We start from the raw sequence: 26813 nt of genomic DNA, 5'->3' as shown, positions 1-26813 counted from the left end.
TTCAGGTAAAAAAAAAAAAACTTTATTTATACCTACGATATAACCAGCACAACCTAACAAAGGGACGAAAGAGGCACAAGGACGATGCTGAAATGTGCCATAAGAAATAGTACATACGTACGTGCCTCTTGCTGAATCATGCATACTAGTTACAAACTACCCCGCTTTGCCGTTTTAGTTCTATTTATACATGCTGGTCGTATCGAGTTTCACATGGACACGCGTTGCCTAAAATAAAACAAAGGAAGCCTAAAAGTTGCCTCTGTTGAAGAACACATGTCTGAGCAATAGAGGGACAGCTTTCGGCTCCAAAAGTGTGACGCTATCATCACAACGTTTTCTGTTACATTACATCAAAGCAATAGATAAAATTTGAACAAGAAGGTAGAAGGTAAGTGTAGTAGCCTCGAAGAAGAAGAGGTAGGTGAGTGCGTGCGTACATGTGTGCACGTTGTTCTGATTTTGCTTTTGGTTTTTCCTCAGAAGCGGCTGCTTCCATTCATCTGAATCTGCTGCTACGTTTCATTAAACGTTTTATCATTCTTGCTACTGGCAAGCCGCGGGTCATCTCAGTAAGCAAGCTTGTATAAAGGGAATGCAGGATTATTGGAGCAAGAGCAGGAAGTGGTCTAGTGACAAGAGCCAGAACTCATTATGCAAGACCCTTGTTTGTATTGGTTCGTACTGAGAGAAGATCAGCTTCTGGTTTGTTATTGTAATATAGCTAGAAGCTGATCTTAAGAAGCTGATAAGGAAGGACATATTTATTACATATTTGTACGGTAAGCTTCCTCCGTACCCAAGTACAAGCGCAGATCATGGCCACCAGTCTCCAGCACATAAATAATTTGAATTTTCAATGAAAAAAGCAAGTAGTCCCTAAGCACATGTTGTACTATACTTATCCCAACATTTAATCGATTTTGTCACTGTCATTGTGGGCATCCCTGGTGCACTTCAAACGCACAAACTATGCCACTGGCAAGATCACTTGTCCGTTTTCAATCTCGCAGTGGTGTGTTCATTATAGAACCTTCCTCCGAGTTATGGTTAATCCATTTAATTATGGTTCCCCGAAGCTTAATCGGAAAAGTGTGATACTTCCAACAGCTCAAAAAAGAGTAAAGAGTGGAGTCTGGAGCAAATATTGAATAACTGATTATTTGGAAAAACAGGAAAAATCTTAATCACTACACATGCCTGGAGAAAGTTTGTAATCATCAATGCATCAACTGGACAGCTTGAAGAATTTCTGTAATCTAGCACTTTCTTCTATACATTTCAATTTTTAGTGAGCTCCAAATGTACTCACTGCTTGAATGCTGGCTTGTAGGTGTAGCTAACGTTTGCCATAAGGTTGTATATGAATGGTAGCCTTCTATTAATATCACTAGACCAATTTCGAAAATACATGTTGAGCAAACCTTGATCACCACCTGTAAATCAAGGTAAAAGCTTCAGCCTGCTGGTTGTATAACTCACAACCAGAAGAAACAACACCCTTGTAATAATCACACATAGTATGCATAAAAGTTATCCTAGCACAGGATTTTGAAGATTTCAACCCCAAAATAAGAGAAACACCTGTTTGTATGACACTATGCCCTCCACACAGTACAAGCAAAATCAATAATTCTATAAGATACTTACATAAATTTCTCACTGTCTGGATTGAAGCAAAAGCCTCAGGTTGGGAGCCGGCGCTATATAAAACAGTGTTCTACTGGCCCAGTACAGGTCCCGACAAAAGTTTACGGAACACCACAACGACGTATATTTTTATTGGAGCTACACCGTAGCAGCGAACAGGAGTGGACAGACTTACTGAAAGGTGCATGGAATACCCGGTCACCTGCCTGTAAGTGTATCTGCACTAGTTTTCTGCAATGGCGTCGCTCCTACGAAGATATACGCCACTACGGTGTTCTGTGAACTTTTGTCGGGATCTGTACAACAGTCTCCATTCAAAATATTGGCGGCTCCCGACCTGAGGCCTTTGCTTAAATCTATATCTTCAGTAGATCGCTAGATTCTCCACTTTTATTGTTTGGATGCTCTACACTTACCATCAAAGCTACCCTGTCTTTCAGCAAAGCTGACAAGATCCCAGAAGGTCTCCATGCAAGGAACATAAACGAACACGCCACTGTTGAAGCAATCTGGCCAACCAATGTCAGGCACAGCTGAAAGCTCTTCTCTCTCAAACAGCTCATCACAACACTGAACCATCTATTAAAGAAATACTCTGTCATAAGGCCTAGTATATAGTATTGCAAAGTCTACAACGCAACATCAAAGGGAGAAATATGACACTGTAAATCGTAAAATATTACCAATCCAGATTACAATTTTGGGCTTTCATGAACTGTACACCTTACAGGTACATAGAGCCCCATGTTTTCAAGCAAAAGCAGATATACTATACCAGCCACTGATGCCAGCGCTGATGGTAGTACCTAGTCGCGAAAATTGTCCTATTAAGAAAATTAGAGTCCAAAACTTGATCATTAATATCTCTCATGAACAATGGTTTCCATCCCAAAGAAATAAGAAAATATGTTCCAAAACGTAGAGAAGTACAGCTTGCGACATACTTGTTTGGAATCGACAGCTTTCGGTTTATCCGGCCTGAAATCTTTTAAGCGTTGCAAGATTGTGTTTAGACTAATAAACACATACTGGGTAGTTGGAAAAAACATTCTTGCAACACCTGTAGATTTCAGACAGGATAAGCGGCAAGCTGTTGATTCCAGACAAGCACGTCGCAAGCTGTACATTCCTTGTTCACAAAATGTGCATAGTGTGCACGCATTCGTGGCCTTAATGATTCAGATAGAAGCATGTCTGGGTTTTTTATTTGCCTTTACCTTCCTCTTTTTTTACACCACATATTATGGGTGTTCTTGACTAACTATGCTATTGGACCCTTGTCGTGGTGTTTGTGTGTGTTGTTTTTAATTGAATCGAATAAAGCATCTATAGTGGTAATATCTTTTCAGAACCTTAAGTTCACAGTGCACGTTCTGTGTGGTTGCAAAGGTCTGTATAATCCCAAATTTAAGTGTGAACAAATTCGAGAATGAATAGAATTAATGAAATAAATTTCATTCAGACTGAAACCTAAAACTTCATCAAATCAGTGATAACTTTGGTTCACAGCATTGCTAGAAAGTAAGTTACAGTGCGGTACCCTATCAAATGATCCTTCATAGTACAAAAACATAACCTACCTGCAACCTGTGGGACAATTGTTATTAAACACAAGTGACCATAATAAAGCTTGCCTAGACCTAACACTGGCAATATGCAAGATACTAATGCTAATCCATAATACAAATGGCCCCTGAATCACAAGAACACGACCATCACACTGCCCAGCGCTGCACCATGCACGCTGCACAACGACTGGACATGTAGAAAAGGCTATACCATAGGGGGCCCATCACAACACCCATCATATTGCCAGCTTCTTTCATTGGTTTTGCTTAGCACGATGACTTCATCTTGCTAGGACCCCAACTAACACACTCTTAGGTGATTTCATGTATAAAGAAGTACTTCATGTATGAAGTGAAGTATTTCATATGTGCCGTCATCTTACCAAATAACACGTTTCTTAAGGAACTACCCCTTCTAGTTAAGCTGTAATACAGGTGATTATTGATAGTTTAGGTACAGCAAACCTGGAGCACAAGGTTGTGTAACATGAGAATATTAGAAGAGAACTGTTTGAGCACATGTATCCAGTAGGTATGCAAACAATAACACAATTTTTAAAATGAATTTCTTCCTATCTGCACATCTCGTTGAGTTTTTTTTTTTTTCAAGAGGAAAGTAGGGTATGGATGTTATCAGACTTTTTACTTCAGATTTTGCTTCTCTGCTCACACTGTAAAGGGTTGAAGGAAAATTGTTTTGTGAGAAAAAAAAATCCAAAGGAAATTTTAAAAAATGAAGAATGCACAAGGTTGCACTGTGCTTCCTGTTCTTTTATGGTCCATATGCAACAAGGCAGCGCGAAGTACGGGGAAATGTACAATCTCGATCCGTTGGCTTTTTTCTTTTGTTTAAAACGCGTCTTCTGTTTAAAGCATGTCTTCTTGGCTCATATGTCGAGGGATTAGCACCCAGCACTGTGTAGTGGGTGCGATTCCCTGTGACCCAGCATCATTAGCCCCCAGCGCTGAGCACTGGGATGCTGGGTAACTCAAAAAATAATACATACTTTGCACTAGCACAGCTGATTGCTTATACATGTTTAAATTGAAATTATTCAATTTGTTTAATTTCATATTCACAAGTAAACGATGAGCTGGCCATGCTTCATGGCAAGCACTTGCTAAAAATGCCAATGAAAAACATTGTTCCGTTCTCAGGATTTGTCGCCATCGAACAGTGAGACTTGGAACGATACCACCTGGAATGGCGATGAAACACCCCAATCATCATCACACAAAAAAAGTTGTTCAATCTGCAATGTACTTTACGAGTATTTAAAGTAGTTCATACTTTACTGTAAGTACATTTGCAGTGTGGTACTATGTACTGTACCTCAAGTACATATGATGCCAGGTACTTGGTAAAATTTTGAGGCACTTTGACCATCACTGGTGGCTAGTGTTGCACCTTTCTTAGGATATCAATATGTATGCTACTGTGTGTAATCAAATTGATTCCCTTCACAGCTTGTTATGCTATGAGACGGAAAGACGCCAGTGCTGACGTTTGCTGCTAGGCGCATGTACTACACTGCCCTCTGCATCAGCTGGCCAAGCCATCCTTTATTGGGGAAAGGATCATTAGATCACTGCATTTTTTTTATTAGCCCCTGTCACAGTCTTCGTCGATTTTGTGATGGCAGACGTGACAGAACAACGTGTGTGCATCAAGTTCTGTTTCCTTTTGGGAAAAACAGCAGCAGAAGCTGTCACAATCCTTCAAGAGGCTTTCTGAGAAGAAGCATTGACCCAGGCAAGGTATTACGAATAGTTTTCTCAATTCAAACATGGCGACGTGTCCCGTGAAGACAAACCCTGACCTGGGCGTCCTTCAACAAACAGAACCGACAAAAACATTTTAAAAATTTGTGAGGATATAATCTTTGATCGTCGTCAAACAACTGACAAGTTGGAAGTATTGACTAGAATTTCTTCGAGTTCATGTCAACAGATTGTAACAGAGTAGTTTACATGAAACAAGGATCAGAGAGCCAACCTCTTGGATGTCTGCAGTGAACTGAAGGATCAATTAGAAGCTGATCAAGACTTTTTGTCCAAAATCATCGCAGGAGACGAATCGCGGCATTACGGGTACAACCCGGAGACCAAGCAGCAAACAAGTCAGTGAGATACTGCATCATCTCCTAGGCCGAAGAAGGTAAGACAAGTGAAATCAAATGTGAAAACAATGTTGATCTCCTTCGTTGACACGGAAGGGCTTGCCCATTTTGAATTTGTACCGCAAGATCAGGCGGTTATTCAGCATTTTTACCTGGAAGAGCTCAAGCGGTTGCATGATGCAGTTTGGAGAAAACGCCCAGATTTGTGGAACTCAAGAGAGTGGCTTGTGCATCACGACAACGCTCCCGCCCACACAGCATCGAGCGTATGGCAGTTTCTCATGAGAAACGAGATGACAATGCTTGTCTCTCTAGATTGTCTCTCACGGTTATGACTGCTCCGAGAAACAAATTCTGACACTTCAAAAATACCGTCGTCCTTCCTGATATAACACACAAGTAAAACCTGCATACAAGGGGCTCTATACCTGCCACGTTCTCAACGAGTAATACATAGTGGTCACAATGTCAGATGCCAACTATATGCAGAAAACTTGGCATCTTAAAATCTCAATGAGACAACATCACAAATGAAAAAAAAAAAAAAAAAGGACAGGGAACAGGCACACCTAAATTGCCATCATAACAGAACTTAGCTTGGCAAAGTGGTGTGTTAGGCAGTGGTGTGCGGGAGGCTTACCATAGTGGCTGCATCCAAAAAGACACATTTCGAGAACTGAGTAAGTCTCCATGCATGAAGCTTAGTGAATGACACCCCAATATCTGGCTGTTCAAGCAAGGTCAGCTTGGTCGTGCCTTGTGTGCCCAGGGAGCGCACAGACTGCACTAGATTGAACACTGATGACAACAGGTGCCTGGAACATACATAAAAATTGTTATACATTTCTTTGTTGCAGTATTTTAGCACAAAGTCATTTAGGGGAAAGAAGCTTTACCTGAGTGCAGGAGACACACCATCTGTAACGAGCACAACAAGTGTGCGTGTTGTACCAGTTACACGAAGTGAATTGCCAAGCACAAGACATAACATAGCTGTCAGGTCATTGCCTGCCATGGTGACGTATGCTTGGCTTTTCACTATTGGCTGCGATGGCTCAAGTAGATGCTCCTGAACAAGATCTAACATCTGATCAGCTACACTCTGCGTTCTTTTTGATGAATAACTATGCTGCATGTGCTGCTTGTGGGAGGTCTCGTGGATGTGGCCCATTTCCTGTGGCATATAAAATGATGTGCTATAGGACATGATGCTAAATTTTTTTCATCAAAATTATGCTTCAAATTTTGAAGTTTCTTTGCACTGCGCTGTGCAGACAGTGTACAGGGCTTTTTTTTTATCCTTTACAGAATTTTTATAAAAAAAGCTACGAGAGCAGCATAGATGTCGTTTTTGCGGTTGGGTTGTACGACCAAGCGGAAGATGGCTAATTACCTAAAATTCATTCACTAACCCTTTAATTAGAAAATTTTGGGCAAAAGCGAGATAGCAGGATGGGAGACAGACATAGTTGAAAACCATTTTATCATTTAGAACTTCTCAAATGAGTAAGTCCCGTAAAATATCCATCACTGAATTTTGCTATGCAAATGAACCGAAACTGAAACAGCGCGCCTCAGGAGGGTATCACCTTTGCCGATGGAGACTTATCTGGGCCGGAAAGCAGTTGATCTGGCCAGCAGATCAGCACCTATTCCAATTGTCTCCATCACTCCAAAGCATGTGGCCCTCTGATGAGGAATGAGCGCTGTGCTTCCTGCTCTCCCAGTCGCGGTACATTTCCATATCAAAATTCAGCAATGGATATTTCAAAGCACGTGCACGTTTCAAGATTTTTAAAACATGCAATGGCTTTCAACGAGGATTGTCTTAAATTCTGCTCTCACTCTCTTTTGCTCGAAATCCCGTAATTAAAGAGTTAATATCTAAATTTTAGGTAATTAGTCACCTTGTAGTTATACGTTCTTCGAGAGGATGTCAGTCTTGCCGTATAACTCAACTGAGAAAATGACAGCTATGGTGCTCTGATAGCTTTTTAATTTAAATATCTGTAAAGGATTTAAAACAAGAAAAAAGAAAAAAAGAAGAAGAAACTCTGCATAGTGGACATCACAAGAGCTGCACAAAAGTTCACTGTCACTGCAATTCATTTTGAGGAACAACCACTCATGCAGATTAATGTGTTTCTAGAAAATCTTTATAATTTACTCATATTTAACACATCTTTTCCCCAAAAACGTATTGTATAACACTCAGCAATCAAGTTGGTACCCACAATCAAGATTTTATCATTGTCGTTTGAATCACAACCTTGTATGGAGAGGAGTTCTGTCAAGTGCTGGAGAAATTCCAGTTCTCTTAAACTGTTTCACAATCATACCATGGGGTATCATGTCCAGTGTCAGAACGATCGACTCGCAAACTGTCTAGAGGCTACCGTCTAGCCACATACAGACCTCCGGGTGTCACCACAGATTCTCCATGGCATTCGTCCCACTTCTCTCAAACTAAGCGTCACACAGTCTAGAAACTTTGCATTTTTCCACATTGGAACTCTCACATAAAAATTCTATGGAGTTTTGCGTGCATATCACGTTCTTCATAGTCTGTTAATATGATATCACAGCAGGAATCACCTTAACTCAGTGACACTAAGCCCTTGAAAAGTAGACATGGATGCCATTACCACGCCTATTTTGCTGCCAACAGCTTTGAGTATAGAAAATAATTACCTGCACACATAGCCATCTAACACATACATAACATTGAAGCTGTTTCCCTCTCAAATTGCCACACAGCTTTTTACTGGATCCAATGCTTATATACTGGAACTCTGCCTTAGAACTGTGACCTATAACTGAGAACACTAAATGAAACAATTCATACCATTACCTTTTCATTGTCGCAATGTCGAGCACCATCAGTGCACTTTGTCACATACGAACTGGCTGGTCCCATGGCTCGCACCATCAAATCTATCGACCTTTCTGACGAAAGTTCCTGCGAATGACTGCCATTTTGCTGTGAAAAGCCACTGAACTGCTCTTGTGAACATGTCTGGTTTTGCATGGGTGCTGAAGATGGCTGCAGAGCATTGTTGTTAGTGTGCTTGTTACCATTCTCATCACAGAAAACTGCAGATGCGCCTTCTATAGTGCAATGAACCTCAGTAGGGGCATTTTGTCCTGCCAATGATGAATTTTGTCGCTGTGACACTAAATGTTCAGCATTGCGTGTAACGACATTACATGGAAAACTTTGGGGAGAAGTTTCACCTTGTTTCTGATTCCGCTCTTCTGCAGGTGGTGCATTTTCCTGTCGCGGTACTTGACCGCATTGCGCCGCATGGGAACCAGAGGTTAAGTAATTTACATTGTGAGACTGTGGCCTTTGTGCATCAAGAATGTCTCTGTCAGGATTCCCAAATACTCTTATTGGTCTATGTGTGACCCCTGGAGATTTCCTGGAGCTGTTATTAAGTGATTGACCAGCAGGTGATTCAAAATATGCTCTTCTATCCTGGGTGCCTTGGGGAGAACTGTCATGTTCCAGAACTGAACCGACACGTGATGCTGGAAGTTCAGAGTCTAAGTAAGGAGAGAGTACAGAGCTGAATTCTGTGTCAGAGTGGCACCTGTTCTGGTGGTTAATCCTATCACGAGCACACCAGCTACATGCTGGAGGATCATCTCCCTTTACAACAATATCTATTGTTAGAGACTGTAAGAGATTTTGGATGGCAGAAACGTACCCCATCATTGAACGAGAGCACGAACCACACAACCCAGGTTCCCGTGGTTTTGTCTGTTGTTGCAACCTTGTCGAAAGCACCCTCTGGTACTGGTGGTCATAGTCATCCGGCACAAAAGCTGCATGTTTTCTGCATGCGTCTGTCCCTTTAGGATATGAACCCTTACAATTCTCAGGCATGGTCGCACGGGAGTCCCTCTCATGTGCCTCATTACGTGCTGCAAGTTCTGCCAATGTATTTTGAATGTTTGGAACATGTGGGAAGTTGGGAAATCGATATTCTTCACATTTGTGGGTGCTACCTTCAGCTCTTGGTTTGTCAAAGTGTACCTCGGTAGCATGTGCCACAGATCCTTGTGCTGTAGATGAGCCTTCAACAGGGTTTTGAGAAACACAAGGACTGTACTCAAGTTCTTCGAAAGCATCTTCGAAGGTCTCTTGGGAGTCATTAGTTTCTAGAGATTTGTCAGTCTTCTCATGCATGATTGCTTCACCTTGTGGCAGATTTCGCATGGGAACACTGCTCTTCAAAGCACACGCCGTTACGGTGTGCTCATCTTCCGTGGTGCCTGTTACCGCAAGAATATCAATTGCGTCTCCTGAAGCAACATTGTGTGCACTTCTGACTTCCTGTAGATCGTTGTCAACTGCAGCATGCTGGATATTTTTTATACCAAGTCCTTCTGCAGCTTCGCTGTCAACTTCACACCTGCAAGAGTTAGCAGATTTTTTTCCCTTTTTTCAGAACTATATAATAGGGCAGAAACAAATCACACACCTCACCAATACGGAAGAAAACGTGGAAAGGCAATGAAGCAGAAAAGGATGCAATGAGCAAAGGAATTTTGCTCATTGCAGAGCAAAGGAAAAGGTGCCACAGATTTTTTATTAAATGAGAGCCCCAGCTATGCCGTTTGGGCGTCTAACATACCTGGCCTTGTGGACATCTTTCCTAGCCGGTCGCATCAGTGTTTCGATGACTAATGAACTAAAATCCAATAATTAACATATTAATTAATGAGTTTTAGGAAAAACTGAGATGGCAGGATTAACCCTTTGAAGGGTACGGGCACAGCAGTGCATCTGAAGGTCTCGGTTTGAATTTTTGCGGCCTCTCTTTATGGTGCTGCGGCACTGCTTTGGGAGTGATGTCTGGCAGCCTTAAAGGGACTATGAAACGATTTTTTTCTTCGTTTCGTTCGAAAGAAGACATTTTTCTGAGTCTAGAACCGAAATTTTACTTTCGTCGCGCGAGCGGATTTCTCGGGAGCGAATTTAAACGGAGCGGCGAAGGGAGGACAGCTGGCGCCACGCCGTGGCGAGCTGCCGAGCGGAGACACAACGGGTAACTTGACGCGACCACGGCCGGCTCAGCAACACGTCATCGTGACGTGTTGCCGAGCCGAGGAATCCCGCCAGGAGCATGCGCCGTAGGATCCCGCGTATGCGTTCATCGGGAGTAGAAATCTCCATGACAGCAGCTTTCGCGCGATCGGCAGATTTCGGCAGTGGCGGCAGCCACAGCGCGAGCTCGCGGCATTACTTGCCATTGTGCAACACCGGTGACGTAACGGGGAACCGAAGAGCGGTCCGTACAGTTACAGTGCCCTAGAAGAGTATAGTGGAAAGAGCGGAACCGGTTTCAGCCCGATAGCTGAGGAAGGACGAGCGGACGGCCGCTGCTGGATCTCCTGGCGCTGCTGTCGAATTCCCGAGGAGAAACTGTGAAGCGCCTATGTCCGCTGCAGCGTTTTTGCTATTTTTGCGTGGTTTGCGTGATGCTTTGGTGACTCCGAAAGAAGGCGATGTGTGACGCATCAAAATAGTGAAGCTTCCTGTAAATTTTGCTGGTATTTGAGTGTGCTAGTCCTCGATGGAGAAGAAGAAAAAGAAGTTAGAGACACATTGTTTCGCGCCCCGTTGCAAGACTGGCTACCCGGGTAGCTTTCTGTCGAGCTTAAAACAGCTGTGGGCTTAAGGGTCACCATTGCCAGCACGATATCCCTGATGGACTACTTAACAAGGCACGTCGGGTATAAGTTCATCGTGACATCACGAAGTCAAGGTCCGCTTGACAACGTTTTTGGCATCGTGAGGCAATCCTCAGGCTGTCACATCCAACACCACAACAGTTTTTGATAACTATTTCTTGCAGTAGCTTTTATAGTATGGCAAAATCTGTTGCAAATGGAAATTCGGAGCCTGGTGTGTTAGATGCTCTGCTCAGTACAAACGGCATAGAGGAATACAAATGCGCAAAGCAGACTCTGATAAAAAAGTTCATTGGAGATGGTGACCTCATCAGCGCCGAACTTGTAATTGAAAAGTCAACAGACCATGTCGCATATGTATCCTCGAGAAGCGACCAGAGACTAATTTTTTATATAGAGCTCTGGCTATGTTGCCAGAAAACTCCTGTCTAGATCAAAGTGTGACATGTGTAGAAAGTTGTTGCTTAGTGACAAGAATGATGTACAGAACCTGCAGGCAGCTCAGCTGACTCAGCTGAAAGATAAGGGGGGCCTGTTGTATCCATCAGGCTTTATGCTTAGGTTCGTGGAAAATTTGGAAAACGTGTTTACCATCAGCTGCTTCAGTACGCAGGAACTTCAATATGAAAGTATTATGGACGTCATTGCACTTCTTCATAGAACTCGACAGGATGCCATTGGTTGCACTGAACTTAGCAAGCAACTGAATGCTGAAGTTATGGTATTTTATGTCACCACTAGGCTTCATTTTTTGTTAAGTCGCTGAATCGAGCCAAAGCACAGAAACGCGACTGTGCAAAATATCCGAAGCTCAGTCGCTGCACAAAACTTGTCATTTTTACCTGCCAGTAATTAATTTTGTTCTTTACATTATGTGCATCCAATGTTGCATTTAATTGCAGTTTCATTGTTTTTTTATATATTCATACTCTGTGGTCGTTATAATCTTGTGTCTTGTACTTATCAGCCAACTTTACATCGTCATAGCCTGCGATCATTCCATAACTGAAATCATAAACCTGCCTCCCTCATTGCGTGTGCTTCCTGTTTTATGTGGCATATGCCGGTAGAACTGTGTCGTGTAGTAAAGGTTTTTGAAAGAGGTAACAAGGAATAATTCACAGAGAGACACGCACACACAAATAACAATCATAGGAAGTGCGATAACCCAATACGCCGGCGCCAGTTTCTGCTCGGGGTAACTACGCCAGCGCCCCACAGCGGCATCCGCCTCAAGAGCCTCACAGAGGGAGCTTCGCATTTTCCACTACAATCTTCTAGGGCACTGTAGTACAGTTACACCATCGGCAGGGAAATATGCGCGGGAGAGGAGGAACGCGGAAGAGACATTTCCAGCGCGCGCTCCTCGCAGAGTGGAGCGATTTCGTCCGGAAAAAATTGTGGCATATTAGTTTCTCTGCGGGAAGAACAGTTTCCATCGAAAAAAGGTATGGGGGTTCGGGAAATTTCATAGTCCCTTTAAGCCTTCTCCGGGGAACTGTGGCGCCATATGTGGCCCATTCTTACAAGTAATGGTAATATCGTTGAAGGTGAGCATTGCCCACACTGCAGATGGCGCCGCCGTGAAGCCGAGCACGCAGGAGGCATTTGTCTGTGCCACCGAATTCATATGCGTTTAGTGCGACAAAGACCTCTGCGTACAGCGGTGCCTACTACACTCTCGCAAACCTTTGCAGACAAGTAGAAAAACACAAAACATGTTCCGTTATACATAACCAAACTGCAAATATAAGCAACATATGATTGTCAAAGGCTTATGGAGTATTCAATTGAATAATTGACAAATAACTTTCCACAATTCATCAGGTGTGTATGTTGTCTATGAAGCCTTACCCATTTTTGCACGCTGTTGTAATTTTAGCCCAACCTTCAAAGGGTTAAAGACCGTCGTAGTCAAAAGCTATTCCAGCTGTCAGCGATTTCGAAATGTTTCAAGCTGCTTTCATGCTTCAAGATATGAGCAGTTTTTGTTTGCTATGCAAATGAGCCGCAACCGAATCTGTGCGCTCAGGTTGCATTGGAAGGGACGTTCCCACTTTTTTTACTGATAGCGGAACACAACACGGATTGTATCTAAAATGCCGACCTGTTTATCTCTTCAGTGCTGTTAAACCCAGGGAAGGGTAACGGATGTATTTTCGTTACCCAGACAGAACACTATCTCCTGTGGACGTTCGAAATAGATCCCAACATCCATGTCTTGAAATGGATATCAGATGGATATCAGATGGACATCTGTGGGAACTACATGAATGGACATCCGTAACTGTACATCCGCAGGATGTACCGTAACGGCCGTTTGAAGAACTGTCCAAATAGGGTCCCTGATGGGACGTTGCAGGGGGCATTATCAGAGGAGAGAGAGAAACATGGCAAGGTGGTCGCGTCGTGAGGTCGACTTTTGCTGAACCAGCTAAACGCCTCAAATCAAAAGCAGTAAGAAACACAGACGTTATCGTTATGGTGAGTGAATACGCCAAGCAGTTCTTGAGTCCAGCGTTATCGGTATACGCAATCGCATTGAAATTAAATACCTCACCCTTTAGTTTGACTCGCAGGCAAACAGGACTCTCGAATTTGTGGAAGCTCGCGAGACAAGCAATATATAGTATCTGTTTTCGCTTTGGAAAGGTATGCCACTGCCTTTCTAAGTTCACCGTTCTAAGATATTTTTAAAAATTCATGCCCATTGTCCGTAACAAAAATACTAGAAAGAAACAAAGAGGAGCAACTGTGAAAGAAAGATGCAGTGGCCGAAGCTGAAACAAAGTGGCAGAATAAAACGCCTAGTAGCAATCTGTCCACTTACGCAGCAGCTCAATGAAGAGTATCAATAACAATGAGAACATACAGGGCCCTGAGCACGTACGCAAATAAGTCCGTGCAACGTCCCGGCATCTCCATGTAACTTCCTGTGAGGACAAACGACGGATGTTTGTGGGAAGTCCAAACCGTGGCCACTCGGAGATGTGGGGGATATCTGTTGGAAGAATGTCTGTCTCCCAGGGAGATCCGAAATTCCGGGAAAGGATATCCCCAGGAACACCACAGGAAGTTTTGTTCCGTTTTGGGTACCGTTTCCATTTTCGTTACAGCTATACTTTCGTTTTCGTTATCCGTTTCCGATACCAGACTTTCAATTTTGTTTCCGTTACGTTTCCATTAGTGTTTCCGGTAATGGAAAGGCTGTTACAGAGCTGTGGGAGGACAGCCAGTCCGGCTCTGTCAGCACCCTGTTTTGCCCAGTGCTACTTTGGTGTCACTCGTACACACTACACATATAATTTTACGTCATTGGGATGCACATATCTTGCAAGATTTTTTTAAAGAATGTAGGAACAGGTCCCCAGTCTTCACTCTGTCTGAGTCCAGCATCTCAAGATGGGCGTAACCTTCATCCAATGTCGCATTCATAAGCGGACGCTCTCAGTAGTAAATAATACTGCCATAGCCACGGTGCATAATGTAAAAAACCCCGAGACTAGGGAACACGGAGGGACAGACACAAACACTGAGACTTCGTGTTTGTGTCTGTCCCTTCGTGTTCCCTAGTCTCGGGTTTTTTTTACATTATGCATCATCCTCACCAGCTCGCTTGCTTCCTAGCCATTTTTTCATTGTCATAGCCACGGTGAAATGAAAAAAAGTAAAAATCAAATAACTAAAAATCGTAGGCTATCATCCTCGTTCTATGGTGGAGTATAGTCATGTGTCGAAGTCATGGAGTTATGAGGACTGAGGCTTGAGGACTGGTAAGCGAATATGCACCCTCGAGATCCAATATTGCGCTTTCTCTCCACGCTCACGCGTAGTATTTAGAGCATCACAGGGAATGGAGCCATCAAAGTACAAAAATAAAATGAAAAGTCACAACAACACACACGCAACAGGAATAGCCACTACCAGAATTCAATACCGGACGATAATTTTAGTTTCCGTTTCTGTTTCCGGTAATGGAGGACCGGTATGCGTTTCCGTTTCAGTTATAGTTACCATCTCCAATTTCGGTAATATACCGTTTCTGTTTCCGTTACCATTACCGTTACCCTTCCCTGGTTAAACCCTCACCGAAGGCCTCGATGTCACGTGTGTCACAGTTGTTACAGCCTTTGGCCCCCGAAGGAAAAATGGGAACGTCCATTTCAGCGCAACTTGAGCGCACAGTTTCGGTTGCGGCTCATTTGCATAGCAAACAAAAACTGCTCGTATCTTGAAGCACAGAAACATTTCGAAATCGCTGACAGCTGGAATAGCTTTAGACTATGACGGTTTTTAATTCTGCCATCTCAGTTTTTCCTAAAACTCATTCATTAATAAGTCAATTATCGGATTTTAGTTGATTAGTCACTGAACACTGATGCAACCGGCTAGGAAAGATGTCCGCCAGGCCAGGCATGTTAGACGCCCAAACGGCATATCTGGGGCTCTCATAGATTTTTAATTAAAAATGTGTGGCGCCTAAAAAAACACACCCTGTATACATACACATATATATACTATATATTGACATACATTATATTGTTTCCTTTTCTCATTTTATAGCAACTATCCTCATGTGATGTTTCTCAGAATTTTTGTTCACATGATGGCTGTACACATGAGCATGTACTCTTATCAAAATTTAAGCTTATGAGCGGTCAGGCGGTTCACTCCGTAAACTTATCCCAAACATACCAAGCAAAACTGATAAAAAGAAAGAAAACTTTGGATCAGCAATAAGCAGTGCTACTTAGTAGAAACATTTCGTTGATGCTAATTCGTAAGTTAATGTAGACACGAGCAAAGGAGCACAGCATACTGGTTACGGCCAGAACAGAATTTCGACAGATTCTAGAACTCCAGCATACTAATACCAAGTTGGGGACGACATCCTTGTGCGTCAGTCTACGAGGAATCCAAACCCAGTTTTTAGGTCCCTACACACTGCTGAAGGCTATAAGACACCGAGGTGTTCTGAAAGCTGTTGGCGACATGGGGAACGAGGCACAGGGAAAAAGATCCAGAAGTCTAAGAATCCGGGCTTATTGGTTGTAATTCATGATAAAAGCGGTAAAACCCTTGCAGTGCAGTCCCTAAAAGCGACGAAAAAGGATGAACACAATAAACAGCACTGAACTTTCAACAAATGAGTTTATTGACAAGATGACGACCAGTTTATATCAGGTTTTTTGTCAACAACCGGACCACACGTGCAAATGCAATAGATTTTATCTAACTTTCGCCTATCTTGGAACAGGTCCTTCCAAAAACTGATCTGAATTAAACAGAGCCTAACTTATACATTTGTCTCCAAGGTTTTTTTATGTGTCTAGCTTCCTCTAACAAAAGAGCGCCCTTACCCATACATCCTTTCAGAATACATGTTTTTCAAAGCATGGTACGCCTTCTGAAGATGATTTTACATGCTCATAAAGTCTGCTCTGTTCATTGTTTTTTCTGTTGTGCTCAGCTAATATAGTGTTCACACGACGAGTGGTCTGGCCGGTGCACGCCTTGTTACATATAGGAGGATTTATAGACTATTTTTTCTACACCACTGCATACGCCCAGCTATCTGGCTGCCAGTTATGTGTTTGTCCGCCCGATTCGCACACGGGGGTGATGAAAGATAAGGAACAGCCACAGAGCATGCCTTTGTCGTGACGACAATGAATGCATCTAAGCATCTCTTCTGTCTGTTCCTTATCTTCTGTCACCAACGCGTGTGAACCAGGCGGATCAACACGTAATTGGCAGCCGGATAGCTGAGCGAAAGAGCGCATTGGTAGGCTGCTCCACGCAAGAAATATGTAAACCAAAACCAATTAATTACTGGAAAAAATCAGTAAGTGTCGACGCGGGTTTTTTCCTCGAATATGTTTCACTGAATGTCCCAATTGGTAAAACAAAGGTTCTGAAACCGTCCGAAGTAAAATTCAAAAGTTAAGAGTTTTATTTTTAGTTAATCAGCATATGCAAATGAGCTGCTCACTGCTCAGTTCTTGGCCGGTGTTTCAGCGATGCTCGCTGCAAAGAAAGCTGTTCAATCACGCCACCTGTTTACGAATTATTCAGCCGGGGGACCTTCGTGAAACACCTAGTATATCTATTAATATGCCTGATTACCCAAACGTTCTGTAACAGTAGCCAGAACCTGGCTTGAACTTCTTTTTGTGGCAATAAGGAGATTACACGTTCCTTCATCCACAGTCTGCCTAACAATGTAAGTCCCTTGCCCTTCACCACAAATATAACGCGTTCTCCTTGTTGCAGTACATGGCCACAGGACACTCACATAGTACACTATGTACTCCCCAGAACACGTACGAAGAACGTACTTAAATAAATAATATTTTTGTTATACGTTTCTATTGTACTTTTCTTATGAGCTTATCTCCACTCCGTTATGTAATACCCCCTGGGGGTCTTTAACGTACTTAAATAAATAAACACTCAATGTTTGAACCTTGAATCTCAGGTGCTGTTCAGACAAGGTACCCGCACCAATGACACTTGCATTGATATCCAGTGTAAACCTCCATTTCTGCTTCTATGAATAGACCCATGACACTTGGGGCAGATGCCGACTACATCGAGTAAATTGCATTACCTAAGGAAAACGTCCAAAACGTCGCAGGAGAAGGTGCACAATAAAGTGATTGCTGCTTCATATGAATGTTCATGTGTGCATCCCTACACACATATCACGCAGCTGCAACAACCTTGCAGTGGTTTTAGCACAGCGAACTTCTCACTTAGCAAGCTGGGTTTCGATAATTCGCCCTAAGTTATAGCTGATAATGTAAGAGATGATTATTTTCAGTTATGTGAACCTGGAGTCTTACAGCTATGCGGGTAATAGACCAAATCGACACTGCAAACACCAAAACTGATCCGACTGCAACATCACTGGTGAGTAGGGTTCAAAATCCCGAGCCGGTTTTACAATCCCGGAATCCCAGGACGGGACCGGGACTTGTTCGCTACTGTCCACGGCCGTATAGGACAGTATCCACCTGCACACCCATCCCATTACAAATTGCGATACAGTGCGTGTTTCTGGTCATCCCCACAGAACATTCTAGTGGAAGAAGAAAAAAAAGAAGAAGAAAAGGGATAATCAAGGAGAGAGAGAGAAATTCTGGCAGTATTTTGTGTAGCCTTGCGGATGGAGTTTTCATGCTACTTGAGGGCTGCTCTCAGCTACAGCTTGTGTGGTTCACATGAGTTGGCAGCTAACACCTTTGTCTTGTGGTTCGGTTTCGGATTGCAAATGATATTTTTTGGGGAAGGGACACTTGAAACCAACACTCACTCTGTACAACCTAGTATTAATTGTCAAGAAAGCCAAAATTTATTACCCGGAAAGCTTGGGATTTGGCCTTGCGAAATCCCGGGACTTTGGGATCCGAATCCTACTTGTAAGGTCACGTACAAAAAACAACCGGAATGGCAGATGTTCCTTGGAAAGTAACTGTTCTGAGGCTGAAGCACACAAACAGACAAACACAACACAAGCCTCAAGGAGCCTAAGAACATTATATAAATTTGAACAATTTCAATTGTAGATGCTCTCTGTTCTCAGACATCAAGAGCTCGACGTTGAAGTGTGTTCAAGGGTTTGTATCGTACCAACTATGAAACGCAAAAAGATCATTCTCTTTTCTCAACACTGACATACAGCACAATGCATGCATGTTGCAATGAGCCATATCTGAATGAGGTGTCACGGAAACGTCGCGCGAGCCGATCGGTTGCTCGACGCGATGAGCTCCTCGTAGGTGCGTCCGTGTCCGCTGCAGACTGGCACGACAAAATACGAGTAACTCTGTAAATATCCATAACTCGAAATATGCTATTCGCTCGAAATATGATATGTCGATTTCGAGCGAAACGAGCTCGCCAAGGGCTGTGTCTAGAGGTCCGTCGGACGGACCCGATTCTTTATGCAGCGGGGTCCGTCGGATGGTCAGTGGTACGAGGAATTAGACTCCGTTTCCTAACCTAACCAACCTAACCTAGAGCTGCACGAAGTTAACTTGTGAAGTTAACACCAGCCAGGCATGTTTATTTAAACGACGTCGGAAAGACGACAGACACACGTCTTCTGTCCAACGAGTAATAATGCCCGCTCCGCTCTGGCTACGCCGCTGTTAAAAAGCGGGCGAACTGGTGGCACCGTGGCAAAAATCCATAACGAATCATGGCAGCTGCTGTCGAACAAGTGCACGTTTTTCTTGTCATTGTGGTGTTCTTCTCAATACTCAGACTACTTTCAAAGCCACGCTTTCATGCCTTCTAAATGCAGTGTGCAACGCAGAGATGATGCTATGCAGGTCATATTTGGGCGCCTACACACAGTTGCGATTAACAATCAATTGAATCGATTTGCCGATTTTTTCTCCGAATGTGAACCCTGAAAAAGAAGCCGTATGAATCCTGCATATCGAACTCGCAGACAATTTCGCGCGACGCCAAACAAGAAAAGGTGCAGTATAAAATGAGCGGCACAGCCAAGATGCTGAAGCAAAAAGAAAAACTCTCAACAATACCATCGAAACAGCCACCACTGCAACCGCACGAGCCTATTCATGCGTGTTTATCGTGAGACTGCTCAAGGGCTCTTATCGACTATCCTATAAAAAGGTTGTTTTCAAACAAGAAAGAAATACGACAGATAACGATTTTTTTTTTTTCATGGCAATTCCAGCCGAATATGCAGGGCCGGCGAGAGAAATTACGGGCCCTGGGGACGGGTCATCCCCGGGCCCCCTCCTCACGTCTCGACAACATAGTCAAAGTATTTCCTCTTTATATGACGACGGGCCTTGAGCCGTGCGGGCCCCTCCAGAGGTCCGGGCCCCGGGCCGCCATCCCCACTCGCCGGCCTTGCGGATATGGACAAGAGCAACGAAATGCAATGTTACCACTGCACATCACTTCCTCCTCCTCAGCTGCGGAACTCTATGCCATGCTTTTCTTTCTACAACACATCGCTGATTTTACACCGCGGGAATGGGCAGTCTTCGGACTCCAAATCTGCACTTCAAGCAATTGAAAATTCCGGCATACGAGGCCCATCCGCACCCCTAGTCACAGATGTGTTAATGGCTTACAACACTATCTACGCAGCAGGCCACAGGCTAGCTCTCCAGTGGGTTCCAGCCCATTGTGGTGTCGTGGGGAACGAGCAGGCCGACAGCGCCGCAGAAGCAGCACTCTCGTATCGGAAACGAACCAGTATTGTTCTGCTGAGAGGAGACCGCCGTTAAATTCTGCGACGCCTAGTGACACCCCTGGCTTCCCGCCAATGGAAAACCGACATTCTTTCCCCCTCTATGTTGAGCAGAGTTGATCCAACGCTCGCTTTCCGCATGCCACGAAACACCTCTCGTCCAGATGCTGCATTAATCCACCGAATGCGCCTCAATGTGGCCTTTACAGCTCAGTGGCGTTCCGCTTGAGACAAGTTGACTCTCCCACCTGCTCCCACTGTGGTGTTCTTGAGGATCTGGAGCATATTCTTCATTGCCCCCACTACCAACCTTCCCGAACCACACTCTCCGAGTCTCTTCGTCAGCTGGACTCCCGCCCCTTCTCCCTATCGAAATTGCTTGATCCCTGGCCTAATCCAGCCCAGCAACGCTCTGCGCTCAAAGCTCTTCTGACATTTCTGGACACCATCGGACTTCGATCGTTATTGTTAAGGGGCACGTTAGTTTATTCCCCACATTCCCACCAGCAATGGGGTAGAGTATCGCCTGGGGCGATGAACCTCCCCACTCTCCAAAGCCAAAATAAAGTAGTTGTCACTTCGTCGAAAGAAAGGCAGAGGATGAAGTGACACAGTCGAGAGCCCAGGCAGGGATTTTCCTAGCAACCCCCCCCCCCCCCCGAAAACAGAGAAGAGAAAACGAAAATTGCACCCCCCCCCTGCAAAAAAAAAAAATCTATATATATATCGGCCAGAAAGGCAAAAAACTCCATAAAAGCAGCAAATATGGGAATCTTTACACATCGAATGTAAATGTACCGACGATGGCTCGTGTTGTGCTGTTACGTCCGTGCAGTTATTGTGCCCAAGCTCAGGTTTCGTCATCATTAGGGTCCGGGACTTTATGCGCAAAAACCTTCCAAAATATGCGGCGCGAAACGTCTAAATATGCACAAATATGTAGAAATGTGATGATGAAACCAGGGAAAGGGTGCAGGCTAGGTGATGTAGATTTTTTTCTTTTTTTTTTTTATTGCGTGTTAGCACCGCGAAGCAACTAGCTGCCGAGAGACGACACACGCAAGTTCTTGCTTTGGAGTCATTGCTGTGTCTGAGAACTTGCGTGTGTCGTCCCCCCCCCCCCCCCTTTCTGTGTCCGTGTCTCTCGGTCTTCATGCATGTTATGATGCAGTGATTGTTGCTACGGAAGCTTTTGCGTACCCTGAAACAGTAGAAATACATAAATTGTCTACAAAGACGTTCTACAAATGAAAATGCACATTCCTTATTGGAAGCTGGAGCGTACGTTAACGCTTGCACACTGAGGTACTCCTCTTTGGTCATTGCAGTATGCCACCATACCCCTACGTGTCATTGAATTACAAAAAAAAAAAAAAAACTACGCCATCTAGAATCATGCGGTCAACGGCATTTGTTCTTACTAGGTTTTTGCCAACTCCTGATGTGAATGTCATGTATCGTAAGTTTAATTATGTAAATATTTGCGAACTGAACTCGGAAATTTGCCAAGTAAAGGTCACTTTTTTACCCCACCAATATGAAGAGCGTGCCGAATTGACTCAAGTTCATGATAATTGACAGTGATATTCACGAGCTATCCCATCGGAAAAAATAGCCGAACATCATGCTTTTCGTAGCACCGAACCATAACGCGCGACAACATTTTGAGCGCAATCGCTCTCGGTCCGACGAAAGGAGGTTCCAAACCCAGCCCACAGAGTGATAGTAGAAAAAGTGACAGTTCCTGAAATAGGGAGAGGGAAAGTGCGATCCCAGCGAAAGTCGGACGCGATAAGCCATACCTGTGTTATCTCTTTCTGCGTTGCAGGTGTGGGCTGGGTTTCCAACCTCCTTTCGTCGGACTGACAAGGATTGCGCTGAAAAATTTGTCGCGCGCTAGCTCCGTAGAGCATGATGCTCAGCTATTTTTTCTGATGGGATAGCCCCTGAATATCCCTGTCAGTTATCATTAATTTGAGTAAATTCGGAACGCTCTTCCCATTGGTGGTGTAAAAAAGTGACCTTTACTTGGCAAATTTCAGAGTTCAGTTCGCAAAAATTTACATAATAAAACTTACGCTGCATGACATTCACATCAGGTGGCAAAAACCAAGTAAGAACAAATACCGTTGACCGCATGATTCTAGGTGGTGTGGTTTTTATTATAACTCAATGGCACATTTTCCGGAATACTCTGTATGTATTCCCACCATCACGATCACGTTCAGCATCGCCATCGCCGCTCCGATCATTCCCGTCATCTCTCATCGTCATCACTCATCATTGTCACCACTCATATTAGACCCCTAGCTCATCGGGCGCTATTCTGTGCGATCTCCATAGAGCATGATGTTCGGCTATTTTTTCCGATGGGATAGCTCCTGAATATCCCTGTCAATTATCATTAATTTGAGTATATTAGACACGCTCTTCACATTGGTGGTGTAAAAAAGTGACCTTTACTTGGCAAATTTCAGAGTTCAGTTCGCAAAAATTTACATAATAAAACTTACGCTGCATGACATTCACATCAGGTGGCAAAAACCAAGTAAGAACAAATACCGTTGACCGCATGATTCTAGGTGGTGTGGTTTTTATTATAACTCAATGGCACATTTTCCGGAATACTCTGTATGTATTCCCACCATCACGATCACGTTCAGCATCGCCATCGCCGCTCCGATCATTCCCGTCATCTCTCATCGTCATCACTCATCATTGTCACCACTCATATTAGACCCCTAGCTCATCGGGCGCTATTCTGTGCGATCTCCATAGAGCATGATGTTCGGCTATTTTTTCCGATGGGATAGCTCCTGAATATCCCTGTCAATTATCATTAATTTGAGTATATTAGACACGCTCTTCACATTGGTGGTGTAAAAAAGTGACCTTTACTTGGCAAATTTCAGAGTTCAGTTCGCAAAAATTTACATAATAAAACTTACGCTGCATGACATTCACATCAGGTGGCAAAAACCAAGTAAGAACAAATACCGTTGACCGCATGATTCTAGGTGGTGTGGTTTTTATTATAACTCAATGGCACATTTTCCGGAATACTCTGTATGTATTCCCACCATCACGATCACGTTCAGCATCGCCATCGCCGCTCCGATCATTCCCGTCATCTCTCATCGTCATCACTCATCATTGTCACCACTCATATTAGACCCCTAGCTCATCGGGCGCTATTCTGTGCGATCTCCATAGAGCATGATGTTCGGCTATTTTTTCCGATGGGATAGCTCCTGAATATCCCTGTCAATTATCATTAATTTGAGTATATTAGACACGCTCTTCACATTGGTGGGGTAAAAAAGTGACCTTTACTTGGCAAATTTCAGACTTCAGTTCGCAAAAATTTACATAATTAAACTTACGTTACACGCCCTTCACATCAGGAGGTGGCAAAAACCTAGTAAGAACAAATGCCGTTGACCGCATGATTCTAGGTGGTGTAGTTTTTTTATTATAATTCAATGACACGTTTTCTGGGACACCCTGTATACATGCGCGTTTTTACATGGGATGATTAAAAACTTCCTGTTTTGTCAGTTGTAAGAATGTTCCCTTGTTAGGAACAGAATGAGGCTCGTGTCCCCTTCGCTCTCTTCTTTATTGCCTCCCTTGGCACTCTACACCACTCAAGAAAGCCATGAAATCAAACAACTCTGGAAAATGTGCGCTCTTTGTCGCTGGATGTTATTCCGGCAAATTCGCTAGCTACCTAGCTATAGGAACTTTGAGTCCCTTACATAAAAAAAAAAAAAAAAAAAGAAATATCAAGAACAACTTCTAGCATCTCCGAGAGACAGGTTTCCAGACTCAAACTTTTCATGCAAGTAGGAAGAAACTAGAAATTAGCGCGACTGGCAGCTGAGTTATTTTTCTGGCCAATGTCTTCAAAAAGGTGTTGGGAGGGGACACAAGGATGCTTGCGTAATCTTTCTTTCTTTTTCAACTCGCTGGCTACTTGTCGTGCGTTCCGTTTGGAGAAGTTCGTTCTCGGTGCTGTGCCAGCTGAACCCACTGATTCCGTAGCACGAAGCATCCTAAAAGCACCGTAGCCTAGATGGGTAGCTGGCTGGAAGACGGGTTTTGGTCCCATGACCTCCCTTTTGAAATAACGTGAGCAGTGGCAAAAAAGAGACAAAAAAAAAAAGAAAAGAAAAACAGGGCGCGGCAAACGTTATGAAAATCGCACAAATAGCTTCGAAATATGACATAATATGCAATCAAATGGCGCCGAAATATGACATGATACGCAACTGTCATATTACATGACGATCAGTTAGAAATATGAAATTATATGACGCACGAAATACTGTAGATTTGTGTCGTGCTGATTGGTAATGTGCGGAGAAACGTTAGGGCGTCCATTAGAACGCATTCTAAAAATATGCATTTTGCATGAATTCCTGGGCCCTATTCACAATAGATCTTGTTCACCATCATGGCTGCGTATATGCTATTTTATCAGTAAATGCCCCGCTTATCACATATTTGACCGACGTCCTTCGGTTAGACCGATTGTGGATGACGCGACACATTACCTAACATCCACCGACCCCGAGTAGTGATTTATACCCCCCCCCCCCCCTAAAAAAAAAGTTCGGCGACATCCCCTACCCTACGATCAGTGCTGTGTCGTCTTTTTTTTTTTTTTTTTTTGTGCATCGTCCTCGGCTTTCCCTACACTGAGGGTTTTATCTTTTTAACTATGAGTTACCAACCAGCCCAAGTTTTAACCCTTTTTTATCCTCAACCTTTCTTTCCTGTGCACCCCCTATAATGGGCGGGGCATCGTCATTCCAGCCTCAGATACATGGTTGCAATGATACATAAAGCTTGCTATAACGTAACTGTAATCTTTTTTATTCCGTGTTAGCGCCGCGAAGCAATTGCTGCTACAAGCGGCGTCCAGATGTGGACAGATGGAGACAGCAGGAAGGAGTGGAGGACAGTGGGGTTAGTATGCGTCCTCCTGGGCAGACTTCAGGGGAAACTGCGCCGGTACTCGTCTGGAAAGTCTTCGGGAAAACCCAGGGAAAACCTCATACAGCACAGCCGTTGGTAAGATTCGAACCGACCACCTTGTTCAGCACGACCCTGGCTACCAGCAACGAGCGAGACTCTCGCCCAAGCCGGTGGTTAACTAACTGTAATAATGACACCCCTCTCCCGTGCTTGCGATTACCACTGTCCCGCTGGGAAACAATCACGAGTCAAAAGTCTCAAACGACAGATAATTCCTTTTATGAAAAAATCATACACCTAGCTGCAACTGTACGGGAGTTGCAATAAATGTCGACCCATGTGATACCAGTTTCCCGCCGGCGTGACCGCGCCACTGCTACGAGAAATTCACTATCGCCCCTATCGCGTGCGTTAATTTACCCAGACGAATGGCCACGGTCAAGTGCAATGCCGGGGAGTGCAAAACGTGTCGGCAACGTAAGAAGTTGAAATCGGCGCCCAAAGTAACCATGAAACGCAATCTAGGCATTACGTTGTGAGGTGTGACCAAAACGCTGTCCAAATATTTCAACAGATAAAATCTTAATTAATGATACAAAACTATTAAACTTCAAACTTGCTCCTCACTCCCAGATCGACGTTTGGGAGCAACAGCGCCAATTACGCCTAGGCTTAATCGAACCACACTGACCACAGTGGTACAAGTGTGCACTTTATAATGGGTCCCGTTCATGACCAACCGCAAATGAAAAAAAAAAAAATGAAAAAAAAAGAAAGAGAAATACCGAAAAGTAGCGCAGCCAGTTTCTCTCTCTCTCTTTTTAAAAAGCTTAGATGGTTGAAGGGAACGCCAAACAGCAAAACGTACTGAAAGTTCAGGAGCATAGGGGGTGGCTAGTAAGTCTCTTATCAGTGAGGTGCTTAATTACAGGGAGCTGCACACGACGAGACAACCTTGAACTGCAGAGAAATTCGTATTTGTTCTATTACGTGTGTAACAATGCGAGCCGGAGATATGCAAACGTGTCGTTGAAACATGAGATCAGAAATAAGATTCTTCGACGCCAAGAGAAATGCTCCATCGCGTAGAACCTCGAATATGTATTGTAACTCGCACACACCGTAACACGGAATCTATAGTTGAACGTAGGGACGGTGCTGTTCCTTTATACGTATGCTTTTAATACTAGCGACGATAATGTAAATGCAGTGCAATGTCAACACAACAAAATATTGTAAAGCTAAGGAGCTAGACTCACCCAGTGGAACCGCAGAATTCCGTGTCACGTTCCTGTTTCTTTGATGTTTGCATATTGTCGAGGTCATATAATTTCAACGATTACTCATGAAGTCTAGATTGTTGACTACACAGAATTTAGCAGCGAGGTCACAAACAACTCATACCTCCCGCCGGGTGCCGTCGTCCTACCGTCGTACTACGTACTACTGAAAGCAGAGCATGTAGTTCGTCAACAAGTGTGCAGATGCGCGTATGTCTACGAGAAGTCTCATTGTTCCCATCATTGTAGAACATTACAAAGCTCAACACAATATGAGAAT

The 26813-nt window shown here is 43.7% G+C and overlaps 1 protein-coding gene across 1 annotated transcript in view; it reads right to left on the bottom strand.

Moving 5' to 3' along the window:
- The window catches only part of LOC135377747 (uncharacterized), a 30412-nt gene extending 3709 nt beyond the window's left edge, over nucleotides 1–26703 (bottom strand). The window contains exons 1-6 of the mRNA XM_064610391.1: nucleotides 26513–26703; nucleotides 8190–9756; nucleotides 6235–6512; nucleotides 5979–6153; nucleotides 2067–2229; nucleotides 1313–1436 (exon numbers count right to left, since the gene is read on the bottom strand). Coding sequence (XP_064466461.1) covers nucleotides 1313–1436; nucleotides 2067–2229; nucleotides 5979–6153; nucleotides 6235–6512; nucleotides 8190–9756; nucleotides 26513–26565 — 2360 coding nt within the window. The 5' untranslated portion in view covers nucleotides 26566–26703. The remainder of the gene's footprint in view (nucleotides 1–1312; nucleotides 1437–2066; nucleotides 2230–5978; nucleotides 6154–6234; nucleotides 6513–8189; nucleotides 9757–26512) is intronic.
- Between the last annotated feature and the right edge of the window lie 110 nt (nucleotides 26704–26813).

Source organism: Ornithodoros turicata, chromosome 1, assembly GCF_037126465.1.
Source record: "Ornithodoros turicata isolate Travis chromosome 1, ASM3712646v1, whole genome shotgun sequence".
In the NCBI taxonomy this organism is placed as follows: domain Eukaryota; kingdom Metazoa; phylum Arthropoda; class Arachnida; order Ixodida; family Argasidae; genus Ornithodoros; species Ornithodoros turicata.
This window is presented reverse-complemented; position numbering and strand designations above follow the sequence as displayed.